This window comes from Schistocerca nitens, chromosome 3 (assembly GCF_023898315.1).
Source record: "Schistocerca nitens isolate TAMUIC-IGC-003100 chromosome 3, iqSchNite1.1, whole genome shotgun sequence".
NCBI classification, from domain to species: domain Eukaryota; kingdom Metazoa; phylum Arthropoda; class Insecta; order Orthoptera; family Acrididae; genus Schistocerca; species Schistocerca nitens.
In genome coordinates this window covers 51,402,479-51,416,993 of record NC_064616.1, presented here as the reverse complement: position 1 = coordinate 51,416,993, position 14,515 = coordinate 51,402,479, and the positions used below count along the sequence as shown (strand labels likewise).

Here is a 14,515-nt window from a genome sequence, read left to right as displayed (position 1 = left end):
GTCTGCTTCAGATTCACTGATGACATTTTCATGATCTGTACTCATGGCAGAGATAACCTTTCCACTTTCATCCATAGCTTCAACACCTACTCCCAAATCTGTTTCACCTGGTCCTTCTCAACTCAATGAGCCACCTTCCTAGATGTCAATCTCCACCTCTGATGGCTTCATAAATATGTCAGTTATATCAAGTGCACTAACTAGCAATACTACCTCAACTTTGACAGTTGTCACCCACTCCATGTCAAAAAGTCTCTTCCTTATTGCCTCACCACCCATGGACACTGCATCCATAGTTTTGTGAAATATAACAGTTACCTTAACAGAGCTTTTATTGACAGACAGTATCTTATTCCCGTTCATCCTTAAATACATCTTCCATGCCACTTCCTCCTCCCACACTAAAACACTTATTAACCAGTCACCAGCCAGCATGCCTCTGAGCAGTCCTAATCACCCTGACGTTGAAAGGCTCAACCATTATTCATCAGAATTTCAACTATCTCTCATTGTGCCTTGAGATGAGGGATATCCTATCCAAAAGCCTTCCCACACCACCCAAAGTTGTGTTCTGCAACCCACCCAATCTACAGAATATAGTAGTCCATCACTATTCCAGTCTTGTTCCCAATACTGTACCCCATGCATCATTCCATTGTGGTTGACCCAGGTTTAGGACTTGTCACAAGAATTTCCTACCCTATAAGAACTGGTAGAAGCGGACCTCGGGGAAGATCAGTTTGGATTCCGTAGAAATGTTGGAACACGTGAGGCAATACTAACCTTACGACTTATCTTAGAAGAAAGATTAAGAAAAGGCAAACCTACGTTTCTAGCATTTGTAGACTTAGAGAAAGCTTTTGACAACGTTAACTGGAATACTCTCTTTCAAATTCTGAAGCTGGCAGGGATAAAATACAGGGATCGAAAGGCTATTTACAATTTGTACAGAAACCAGATGGCAGTTATAAGAGTCCAGGGGCATGAAAGGGAAGCAGTGGTTGGGAAAGGAGTGAGACAGGGTTGTAGCCTCTCCCCGATGTTATTCAATCTGTATATTGAGCAAGCAGTAAAGGAAACAAAAGAAAAATTCGGAGTAGGTATTAAAATTCATGGAGAAGAAGTAAAAACTTTGAGGTTCGCCGATGACATTGTAATTCTGTCAGAGACAGCAAAGGACTTGGAAGAGCAGTTGAACGGAATGGACAGTGTCTTGAAAGGAGGATATAAGATGAACATCAACAAAAGCAAAACGAGGATAATGGAATGTAGTCAAATTAAATCGGTTGATGCTGAGGGGATTAGATTAGGAAATGAGACACTTAAAATAGTAAAGGAGTTTTGCTATTTAGGGAGTAAAATAACTGATGATGGTCAAAGTAGAGAGGATATAAAATGTAGACTGGCAATGGCAAGGAAATCGTTTCTGAAGAAGAGAAATTTGTTAACATCGAGTATAGATTTAAGTGTCAGGAAGTCATTTCTGAAAGTATTTGTATGGAGTGTAGCCATGTATGGAAGTGAAACATGGACGATAACCAGTTTGGACAAGAAGAGAATAGAAGCTTTCGAAATGTGGTGCTACAGAAGAATGCTGAAGATAAGGTGGGTAGATCACGTAACTAATGAGGAGGTATTGAATAGGATTGGGGAGAAGAGAAGTTTGTGGCACAACTTGACTAGAAGAAGGGATCGGTTGGTAGGACATGTTTTGAGGCATCAAGGGATCACAAATTTAGCATTGGAGGGCAGCGTGGAGGGTAAAAATCGTAGAGGGAGACCAAGAGATCAATACACTAAGCAGATTCAGAAGGATGTAGGTTGCAGTAGGTACTGGGAGATGAAGAAGCTTGCACAGGATAGAGTAGCATGGAGAGCTGCATCAAACCAGTCTCAGGACTGAAGACCACAACAACAACAACAAGAGGCAGGACCTTGTGTGAAAACAGTCATATTACATATCAGCTATGCGGCAATTACAGTGCAAAACTCTAGGTGGGCATGACAAGTAACCAACTGTATACTTACATGAATGGCCGCATTCAAACTGTGGCAAACTGCAGACTTTCCATCCAGTTGCCAAAAATGCTTTGTACCATAAAAATTATGTCTTCATCAGCTGCTTCAGTAAATGAACCATTTGGGTACTCCCTGCTACCACCACTCTCTCTGAACTAGACAGATGGGAACTGTGTCTTCAGCATATCCTCCACCCTCACAAACCCCCTGGCCTAAACCTCCACTAACCTGTTTACCACTGCCTTACCTTCCTACCCCCCTCCCACCCCATGTAAGCATTCTCTCTCTCTCTCTCTCTCTCTCTCTCTCTCTCTCTCTCTCTCTCTCTCTCTCTCTCTCCCCCCCCTCTCTCTGTCTCTCCCCCCCTCTCTCTCTCCCTCCCCTATTTCCCACTCCTCTCCCTTCCTCTCCCCCCCCCCCCCCCATCTACATCATCGCCACCTGCCATTCCATTCCTCCCTTTGTTTTGCCCCCTCTCCTCTTATATGATCTACCCACTGAACTCCTGTCTATCTGTACAGTCACTGAGTCATCTGTCAAAAGATCTGCCTCACACTATCCCCCTACCCACTTGTCATCTCATGTATCCTTCCCTACCACATCCACAGATTTCTGCATTTGGATGTTTGTGCGACTTTGTGTGGAAATATGTGTACTTCTACTAGGGAGAAAGTAAGAATGTGATAGCTAGTGTAAATATTGTTTTCTGTTGGATGTTTCTATGCATTACACATGTCAGCTACAGGGGAGTGGTTGTCATTCCTTCATTTTACATAATATTCAATCCAGAAATTTCGATTGCTGTTGTACTTTAAATATTCTTATTTCAAAATAAAAGAACAGCTTACACAGGAAAATGCCATTCTTCAAGTGCATTTTCATATTAAAAACTAAAAACGAAGAGTTAAAAGCATTGTTTTGTTAACACCAACAAAATTTTTAATCCAGTGTCTTTAGGTCTGTACAAACAGCAGTAGATGGCAAGATGGCAGTTGGAATATTCACTCACCATACATTTTAACATATGAGAATAGGAGGCATGAGCTGTCCAAACTCCCCAAAAATTCATTTCATCCAAATATGTTAGACAGCCCTCTCTGGTAGATGAGACAATACATATTTATGTTATAATTTAGGAGTATCTGTTAACAACTCACCAAATAGGAGAGGTGTTGAGCCAACAGGTACACAAAGAAGACTCAAAATTTTACTAGCTTTCAGATTTTTTTCTTTTTTTAGCTAGAAAACCATCTCCAATCCCCCCCCCCCCCCCAAAAAAAAAGAAAAGAAAACATACAAACCTGTACAGTTAAAGTGTTTACAGCACTCATTTTTTACTTTGAATTTATCTATTGCATGAAATATTTACTTAAAATATTTCTGATGTGTTTCACATGATATACCATTTTGACTATTTCCATATACATTTCTACTATACATTAAGTTTTCTGAATCTTCTTCATTGAACAGTGACACCAATGGGGACGCCTCAAAGCACACCTGTTGGCACTCCACGGGGCCCAAGGGATGGTGGTGGTGATTCTTCAGATACAATGAGTGAAACAGATTCTCAGAAATCATTGAGAATGAGACGCAAATTACCACCTATACCAGCTGATCAAGAAGCAGCACCTCTTCCATCAACTAAGAAACGGGAACGTAGTAAATCACAGACATTACAGGATCGCTTTAGGTTTGTCCAGAATCATCTCAATACAAGGATTATTTTTCAAGTGCTCTTATGATAAAATATGGCCAGAGATCATAAGTTGTATTGATACATTTACTGATTTTTGTTGCTAGAAAAGTCCTTAAGATTGAGGACCATATTATTAGAGCTTAATATCCAGTTTACAATAAGGTCAATAGAAATGGCTTTTCAGAACTGCTACAGTTTTCAACTTAAAGAAAAGGAAACATAGCAAGAAAAATTAATTTCTTTTGGTCTTTAGCTTTGATTTGTAAGAGTTAACAACCAATGAATGCTTTCACCAAGAAAACTAATGACATATTGTATAAAAATATTTTGATGAGCTGTGCTGTATGTAGTGTGGCATAGTGGTTAGCATTATTTATCACTTCTAGATGGTTCTTTAAATTTCTCAAGATTTAATGTTTGTGTATTCTGGAATGTACAAACATAAATAACAGCACTCTCTGTTCAGGAAGTCAATTCAGTTCTGTTCTGTTTGTGCACTGGTGTTCATAATAAAAGTTCCTTCAATACTAAGTGTTATACTTCATTGGTGATCCTGCTTTTGGATTTGGATTTGATTCTTGTCATGATGTGACATTCTTTGGTGGAGACATCAGGTACTTCAAAACATCTGCATCACTGTGGCTCCAATTAGGCAATGTAAAAGCCATTACCTACATGGTCACTTGATGAACAAAGTCACAGAATATGTGCACCAAGCTCTTCCACTCAAGAATGTCACAACAACAGAGAAATTCATCAAGTGGTGCCCATGCACTGAGAAAACACATCAGAAAAAGAGTCAGATTAAAGTGGTATGACTGACTAATGAACATGGCCGCTATGACAGTTACAGAAGACCAATACGACCATACCCTTCTCATCTGCCAGGTAGTGAGAGAAGATATACAGTGTTATAAGGTAGCCAGAACTTCCACATCAAGTAAGCATGAGATAGCAGCGGTGAATATTGACCCCATACTTCAGGAAGTAATACATAATGTTGAAGAAGATATGTATCAATCTTTATCACCAATGTACAATATCAAATAAACATACCAAGAAGAATGGACTCGGCCAATCGGACTTATGCCGCAGCCATCAAATGACCAGCACCTGGCTGACACAGGTACACCTGAGTCCTCCACCAAGTATAATGCTCCACAGAAGACATGAGACTTGGATGACTGAGGACAACATATCTGTATGTTTTTGTGGTGTTGTCCAAAAAATGGGATGCCAAAACGAGGTTCACACCAAAACCACAGAACAGTATAGCTGCTGCATGCTGCACTGACAAATGAGAAATACCAGTGTAGCCACACTTCCTAGAGCTCTGCTATGCAGACACAACTGCTGGTCTACTTAAAGCTGAGCAGAGGAATGCTTGGCCCTGTGTGCAGTCAATGATCAAAATGACAGCATTGTCTTAGACAGACCACCAATGTATTAAATGTCATAGACAGAAATTACAGCAAATGTCATGTCAGTTGTACTTCAAGTGAAGAGTCTTGTAAATTTGTCTGTATCAAGTGATACTTTAACATTCAGAGACAGTTGTAAATACTCAGAACATTTCTGTGGAAATGGATTGTACAAAGTTGATTAAATCTTCACATCTATATTGTAATAAAGTGAACTAATATTTTACATATTATAGTTCCATTCAGTCTCTTCCCGGGAGATGTTGTACACTGTTCTATTCACACCCATCAACTGCAAATGATTATAGTCGATCTGTTGGACAAACCTCATTACTGTACCCAGGAAGAGGTTGCTCCCCAATATGCACTAGTCATTCACTGTTACCTGCATTGGTACCAGCTGCTTGCCTAGCTGCCAAATTCAGGAAAGGTAAGCAAGGCATCTATCTAAGGACATGAGAGTGCCTCAGAAGAAAATCCTCCATGGATGACAGTCATGAAGATGTAGGGAAATCTCATTGATGTTATCATCAATCTGCCTTTTCTGAAATGTTGAATGCCTATTGCTGTCAACTAAAGAAGGCTATGATCAGTGACACAAAAGCTATTGTACTGAACGCTGCAAATGTGAAGTTCTGTCAATTGCGAAAACCTGATAGGGCTCACAAAACAAATATATGTGCAAATAATGATCAAATGCAGTGTATGTGTTCAAGGAGAACTTTGGAACACTAATTGTCATAAGCAGCCACAGCTAATACCTAGGAATAGACAACCCAGTCCACAAAGGGCAGCTTAATGGCATCATCAGTGGCATCATTCTCTGCTACCACTACAGGCAAGGTAGAGGAGGAAGTTACTATAAATGGCCAATAAGATCTCGTCTGATAGAGGAACAATGTCAGCAAGTGTTAGTTGTTCTGTGGCAATTATCAGATGTTTTCAAGTTTGAAGTGGAGAAAAGACAGACCAAGTCCCCCATAGTAAAACATTGTATCAGCACTGTGGTCATCCACCAGTTATCTGTCACTTGTATAAGGTGTTGCTGGCTGAATGATGGATAATCTGATAATCCAAGAGGAACTGGTGGAGATACTGCAAAATGGCATCATTGATCCTTCAGAGAGTTGTTGGTCCTGTTCTGTGGTCCTTGTGAAGAAGAAAACTGGCACATGGCATTTCTGGGTCTACTACCAATACTAAATAAAATTGCAAAAAAGTATGTCTACCCATTGCCGCACTTTGATGACACAATATAATGGTTGAGGAAACCAGCTCAGCTATGGATATACAGACAACCTACTTGAAAATGAAGACTGATGAGGCTGGCTGGGAAAATACTAACTTAGTAAATCCTGACTTCCTCTATGACTGCAAAGCTATGCCACTTGCACTATGTGATGCTCCAGTCACGTTCAAGCATATGATGGACAGTTTGCTTCTACACTTTAAATGGACAGTGTAACTATGCTATAAGTATGTTATTTTAATTTTTTTGAAGACATTTGAAGAACATCTAAGTTGCCTGACAACCAGGCTGAAGTGTATTCACACAACAGTCCTTTGCCTAAATCTGGAACAGTGCCTCTTTGGCAGGCAAGAATTAAAAATCTTGGTGCACCTACTGAGTGGCAGTGGTGTCCATTCTAATCCTGAGAAAACAATAGTAGTCACAGCTTTTCTGAAACCTAGGCACATTTTTGATGTGAGTAGTTTCCTCAAAATGTGATTGTACTAGTGGTGATTCATAAATGCTTTCTGTACTGCCAAGGCATGACCTTTACAAGGACTACTGCAGGCAGAGGCCAAATTTTCATGGATTGTGGTGCAGATTTTTCTTACTCCTTAAAGAGACACTAACATCTTTTCCAGTCCTAGATCTGCATTACAAGAATGCTGAGATAGAAATTCAGACCCATTTGCAGTTAACAGATAGGAACAGTTCTTATATAAATTCAGGAAGGTACTGTAAAGATGATATCTTATGTTTCCTGAGGACTCCCCAAGTCTGAGAGAACTACTCTACAAATGCGAAAGAGTGCCTTACAGTTTTTTGTGTCATCAAAAGTTCCTGTCATATTTATTTGGTATACTATTCACCAGTGTGATAGACCACCATTCTTTATGTGGGCTGACAAGCCTGAATGATCCTTTGGGTCGACTGGTGAGATGGGCTTCAGGAATACAACATCACAGAGGTAGGACTGTGCAAAAATGGATGCATACACAATGACACTATCTGGTTTTTTAGGAGTCATGTATCAGAACACAGCAGCATGGACAAAATCTCAGTGAGTGTTACATTAAATGGTATTTCTGCTGAACAGAGGGAAGATCCAACATTCCTGTAAACTACCAAAGCATTGAAGAATAAGAAACCAACCAAACAAGAATTCCAGTTAATAGAAAGAACATTGTATAGGAGAAATTATGATCCAGTGGGATGGGTATGTTGTTCATCATCCCAGTTCATCTACAGGCAGCTGTCCTAAAGTTTTTCCATCATGCTCCAACATGTGGCTACCTGGGATAGATGAAGACTTTAGATAGAATCAGGCACAGGTATCACTGGTCAGACCTCTACTAATTCGTTAGACACTATGTGTAAGGAATATCAGTGATAGAAGTATATACCATAATTACCTCCATGGCATCTGATACCAATTTTGCACTACTCAGCCAAATAGTAATCAACCTCTTTGGGAAATTTGAAGTCAACAAATGGAAATTGATTAATGATAGTCTGTACTAACTACCTCACCTGCTATGCTGTCACAAAAGGTGTGTCAACTGTCAAGGTCCAAGAATTTGCTAGGTTCCATGTAGAAGACATCATTTTTGAAGCACAAAGCACCTTGCATGGCAATCTTTGACTGTGGAAAAGTTTTCTACTTGAAACTAGTATCAGAGGCAATATCATGTTGTGTCATAAACCATGAGATGACAATTGCCAGGCTCTCATGTAGGAATGGCCTCACAGAATATTTAGTAAGACATTAGCAGTTATGCTCTCAGTATGCACTGATGCTAAACAGGAAGGCTGGTATACAATACAACCTGTTGTGATACTCAAACACAACACAGCAAATCAAGACACTACAGCCTTCATACTGTTCTTTCTGCACCATGGTTTTAACGCCAAAATGACAATGGATACACTATTCCTATTTAAACTGGACAATACTCACTATGACTACATGAAACACCATATCACCAGGACCAAAGAATCAAGGCAGCAGGCTTGCATATGGGACCTAGACACCCAGAAGAAAGACTGGGAGGACTATAATACCGAGAAATGGTCAGTCAGATACAGCCTGTGAGACTGGGTATGGTTTTTTGCATCTCTGCGAGAAGTGGAACTACTGAAGAAGTTAGTAAAGTGCTATGGCTGTATCATTTTCTTCATTGCTTGATGACTGTCACATACAAAGATGGGATTATAAGCCCACATCAAGAAGACAAAGCTGATGTGACATCATTCATGTCCTATGCATGAGGCCTTACTACAATACTGAGGCACAGACTGTCACTTCTCCTTCAAGGAAATTGAAGACTGCTTCACTGTCACATTGCAGAGGATGTGACAACATGACCAGTGTGTGAGGATCTGCCACCGCTGTCATACAGAGGACTACTAACACTGACAAGGCCTAGATACAGGATGCTTCAATGAGAATTTCTGAAACAGCAGGTCACTGTTTCTATAGGAGTGGGAGCAGTGCCATGAGCTGTGCTGCATGCATTGTGGTGTAGCAGTTGGTGTCACTGGTTGGCTTGCTCCAGGCCACCACTTCAGATCTGATCACTGACAGTTATTTGTTATTTTGGTACATATCATTTGTGGAAGGTTATTGAAATTTCATTTGTTTGAAATGTTTGCATATTCTGGAATATTCACTGTCTGTATAAATAGTAGTGCTTTCCATCCAGGAAGTCAGTTCTATTCTGGCTGTATGTTGGTGTTTGTAATAAACGTGCTTTCAGTACTGAGTGATGCACTCAACTGATGACCCTGTTTCCTGATTTGGGTTTTATTGTGGTTATGATGTGACAATATGATTGATAAAAGTGTCTTTGTACAAAGTTGATTCATTATAAGCACTGGATTTAAAATTTACATTCTAAATGTTAGTTGCTGAGAAAACACCAGGTCTTAAAATTATATTTATTCCCCTTGCCCCCTTAACCCTTCCCCTGGCCTGTTCCCCCTTCCTCCTTCCCCCTTCCCCCTCTCCTCTCACCACTCCCCACTCCCCAACTTTCCCCCTTTCTCCCTTTCCCACTTTCTCCCATTCCCTTCCCCTTCTCCATCCCTATCACCTTCCCGTTCCCCTTCCCCTTTCCCTTCCACTTCCCCTTCCCCTTCCGCTTCCCCTTCCCCTTCCCCTTCCCCTTCCCCTTCCCCTTCCCCTTCCCAACCCCATCACTTTCTGATATTGGGGCTTTGGCAGCAAGCCATACAAATTACATCAATAATATTTGGTTCAAACATGTAAAATACTTTACTGTTAAAAAACTTAATGTAGTAAGGAAAATGAATTGTGTAAGTATTACTAATGTTATCTAAGAAAAGGAACTGGAGCTTATGAAGTTTACTGAACAGATGACAAGACGCAAAGATGGTACATATTACTAGATGATGTAAAATAATGGTTACGAATGAAACTTGCTGTAATATGTAGATTAAATCAACTGAAATGATTTTACTGGGTTTTGGTGCAGACTGCCACAGAAAATGACATATATAGTAACATGAAATATTTGCCACAAAGACATGAAATGGAGATTGATGAATAGCAAATAACACTGTTTCATTATCATCCTAAGCTGTCCTCATCCTACCAGGAGGTATGGTCCTACTGGTTGTGATATGGCTTCCTGCCTTCCTCCAGCCCTTGAACTAGCTTATTTCTAGATTAGATGGCTTCAAAGCCATCCTCCAACTTCCAATTTTTCACATTAATGAATCATTACGGCAGGTGAAGAAGTGATAAGAAAATTTCCTAGGATCAACAGGGGATATAACAAACTATAGCATCTTTAGGATATCATTTACCCGCTGGCCCATTGAGCCACAAAAATATAACAAAAACAAGGAGAAGATCTTAATATTAGCTCACTTTTTCCATTACATTTTGTAGAGTACACATTGTATCAAACTAAATTGTCAGTTAAGAAGGTTTCTTGGTTCTCAGATTCTCAGAGAGTTAAACAGTCTTCACAGGAGTTAAATGACAGAATTCTTCTGAATGCACTATTTTCAAGGAAAGCTTATGCATACATATTTATCAATAAATTATGTGTTCAAAAATCAAGTTATCATTTATCTAGAAGAAAGCCCTTTAATTACATTAAAACATGCAGTTCACTAAGTAGACATTAGAAAATAAAAACCAAAAGTCATTTTTTGTATTCTCAAAATAAATATGATTTAATATTATTTCCAGAGTAGACTTTACTTTCAACAATTTCATCAGTTTGCCTTTGTGAAGTAGTTTATATTAAGTAGATCATAGGATATTTATATGCATATCTCTACATAAGAAATTATTGACATTTTTCATTTTTAAATATTTTATGACACCATAATCTGTGTTCAATTGAACAGGTCCTTTTCACCCTTGCGACAGACTTCTCTTGATGGACTGCTACCAAGGACATCAAATCTGATGTTAGCCAGACCAAGTGCTAGTGAAACTAACCTTCGAAAAATTGCTCTTGGGGTTGATCCTATCCCACGACCTGGATCAGCACTGGGTTTATTGCAAGGTAATTGTTATTTTACCTTACCATGAATTTGAAACAACAAAATTTAGCACAACTTTGTGTTAGATGGTAAGCACTTCTCCTGCAGAGCTATGTTATTTCTAATAAGATTTTGATGAAGGAACATCAAGAAACTCTTGCACAACTCAGTTATTTCAAACTTTGGCTAGTGATGTGTTGTACCGAATAAACTAACAAGTATTTAAGTTAAAGATACATCCATACTAATCTGTAGCTCTTCTTTTTATCTTGATAATTGTGACTAATTTGTCATAGTGTTTTGCTTTGTCATGAATTCCTACAGAAAACAATAAAGTTTGGGAACAGTTTTGATCCATGACTTTTAACAGATTGGTTTGGGTAGCGTTCAGAATGCGCAGTTTACTCTCAACAGTATTTATGAATGTTTTTAGTAAGTCTGTGGTAATTAAATTCGTGTCTGTGGAACTGCGTAAAATGGTACAGTAATTAATGAACTGGACTCACATGTAGGTGTGCAATCCAGATCCTCACTTGACCATCCATATGTTAGATTTCCCATATTTTCCTTAATTTCTTAAGATGTGTGGGTTCCTTTGAAAAAGATAGAGGTATCTTGCTTTCTTAACCTTTTCTAATCTAACGTCTGCTACTAATGAAGTGTCATTACTAATTACATGTGGGACCCTATTTTTCTATCCATCCTTCCTCTCATGACGATGAGACATTAATCTGACTGATACTTACCAGTTCCAGTAGCAAATGAGAATGAGGAAAGCTTTGTATAAGTAAAAAAACAATATCTGTGTGAAATTATCAATTGTAGTAAGCATTCTTCATGCCTGGCCATAACACAGTGTTGTGCACAAGCCTGTGCTACCATCTTGTAAGTTAACAGAATTATCCAATGAAGATAATGATGGTGTTACCCATAGTGAGATGCCTATAATTGGTATACCTGTTCCAGTGTTGTTATTAAGAATAAAAGTGGTAAGTGATATCTTAAATTTTGGCTCATATTATTACCAAGAAAGCCAGTCACTGGAAACACCTGTCAACACCTATTGTTGACTTTGACAGTAGACACCAGTGAAAAGCAGTTTTGCTGTAAAGTTGTAACTTAGTTTGTGAACACTCACCATGGTGAACGAATTACTAATTGATCCTGAGGTAGAACTGATTGTAAATGCTTCAGATTCTGACAATTCAGTTTCTAAATGTGAAGATTATATGGAGTAATGATTCTAAAGTGAAGATTCTGATTACTCTTACTATCAATGTTCTGTGAACAATGCATAAACTATTCATTCGAGAAATCATACTAGAAAATGGCAGTGATGTCTTATACTACCACTGTGTGATCTCTCTGTAGCCAGCATTATCAAAAACACATGTGGAAATATAAGGTATGCAGCAACCAGAATACGAGGTGTGGCTAGAAAAAAACCGGACTAGTACTGGTGAAACAATAAAACGAATGCAATAAGGCTGAAAGTCGCGTGGCCTGTCACATGACTCTCGCTCCGCCTACTGCTCGAGTTTCATCTGCCTCCTGCACTCAGTCTGCCCGTAGCATCTGTTTTAAGTAGTTGACGTTTTGTCTGTGCATCGGAAAATGTTGAGTGTACAGAAAGAACAGCGTGTTAACATCAAATTTTGTTTCAAACTAGGAAAATCTGCAAGTGAAATGTTTGTAATGTTACAACAAGTGTACGGCGATGATTGTTTATCGCGAACACAAGTGTTTGAGTGGTTTAAACGATTTAAAGATGGCCGCGAAGACACCAGTGATGACACTCGCACTGGCAGACCATTGTCAGCAAAAACTGATGCAAACATTGAAAAAATCGGTAAACTTGTTCGACAAGATCGCCGTTTAACAATCAGAGCAGCGTCTGAGTTAACAGGAGTTGACAAGGAAAGTGTTAGGCAGATTCTTCATGAAAGTTTCAACATGAACAAAGTGTGTTCAAAAATGGTTCCAAAGTGTCTCACAATTGAACAGAAGGAACGCCGAAGAATGATTTGTTCTGACATCCTGGAAAACAGTGAAAGTGATCCCACCTTCTTACAAAATGTTATTACTTGCGATGAATCGTGGTTTTTTACTTACGATCCCGAAACTAAACGCCAATCGATGCATTGGAAAACTCCTGGTTCTCCACGACAAAAAAAAGCACAAATGTCAAAATCGAAATTCAAGGCAATGATGATTGTTCTTTTTTTTGACATCAAAGGGATTGTGCACGTTGAGTGGGTACCAGAGGGGCAAACAGTGAATCAGCATTACTACATTAGTGTCCTGGCTACCCTACGTGAGCGAGTACAGAGAAAACGGAACGATTTGTGGAGAAAAAAGTCATGGATCCTTCACCAAGACAATGCCCCAGCTCACAGTGCGTTGTCAGTGAAGACGTTTTTGGCAAAACACAACATTCCCATCTTAGATCATCCACCCTACTCACCTGATTTGGCCCCCTGTGACTTTTTTCTTTTCCCTAAAGTCAAGTCAGCTTTGAAAGGAACTAGATTTGAGACTGTTGAAGCAGTAAAAGAAACAGCGACGGAAGTAATGTATGGACTTACCGAAAATGATCTGCAGCATTGCTATGAACAGTGGAAAATTCGTATGGAGCGGTGTAGAGACCGAGGAGGAGAGTACATTGAAGGAGATAACATGAAATTGTAAATAATTGTAAATAAATGTTTTTTCCAGCATCAGTCCGGTTTTTTTCTAGCCACACCTCATAACTGACATAAAATGTTAATTTGCAGTCATCTTTTACAGAATTGAAAATTGTTAAGATGAAAAGTATTAAGGTGAGTGAATTTGTGGTCAACAATGGATAAATATTAACCATATTCCATTTCAAGCAAATTTAGGGTTTTTATTTGTTGATGTATGTGTACTATATAGCATGTCGACGAAAAGTTTTTGAAAGAAGGAAGCAAGCTGGGTGACAATGCCACTAGAAATATTTAGTTAAATATTACATGTTTTGTAATTTGATAAAAAATAAAACAGAGAAAAAATTCAGTATACTGGCATATGTGCTGTAAGTCATAACGTCTGAGAAACATTGAGAAAATTAATTTTCAAGTTATGTAATCCTGGAGCCAACAGGACTGTCAATGAACAGTTGCTAGGGTTTCAAGTCTGATGTCCATTCAGACAGTATATTACAAGTAAATGAGCAGTGGAAACATTGTATGAATTGAAAGCACAAATTTATTGAGCAAAGTAACAAAATGAGCAATAGGAAAAACCAAGGTTTGAGGGTTGCACTTGATCTTGTCAGTGAATTAAAGAGTTTTGCATGTAACCTTATGATTTTAGGCAGCAACTCCTAAAATGGAAAGTGACACTACTAGGATTTATTTGGAAAAATGAACCAGAACTTTCACAACAAATAACCAACAGGAACTTTTATGGGTCAACATTTTACTTCAAAAATAATATGAGTGTTGTCAACTGCATACTAAAGAAAAACGAAAATGTAATATTTATGAGTATGATGCATACCAATGTTCATATCAGCAATAGAGATGACAAAAAGCTAGAAATGATGTTGGATTACAAAAGGGATTACTAAATAGACTGTTGGCCCACTCTATCAACTAATAAGTG

General features: G+C 38.8%; 1 protein-coding gene across 1 annotated transcript in view; it reads left to right on the top strand.

Moving 5' to 3' along the window:
- The window catches only part of LOC126249066 (histone-lysine N-methyltransferase 2D-like), a gene marked incomplete at its 5' end in the record, with an annotated part of 205,371 nt that overhangs the window by 34,416 nt on the left and 156,440 nt on the right, over positions 1–14,515 (top strand). The window contains 2 exons of the mRNA XM_049950717.1: positions 3,490–3,671; positions 10,749–10,911. Of these exons, the coding sequence (XP_049806674.1) occupies positions 3,490–3,671; positions 10,749–10,911 (345 nt within the window). The remainder of the gene's footprint in view (positions 1–3,489; positions 3,672–10,748; positions 10,912–14,515) is intronic.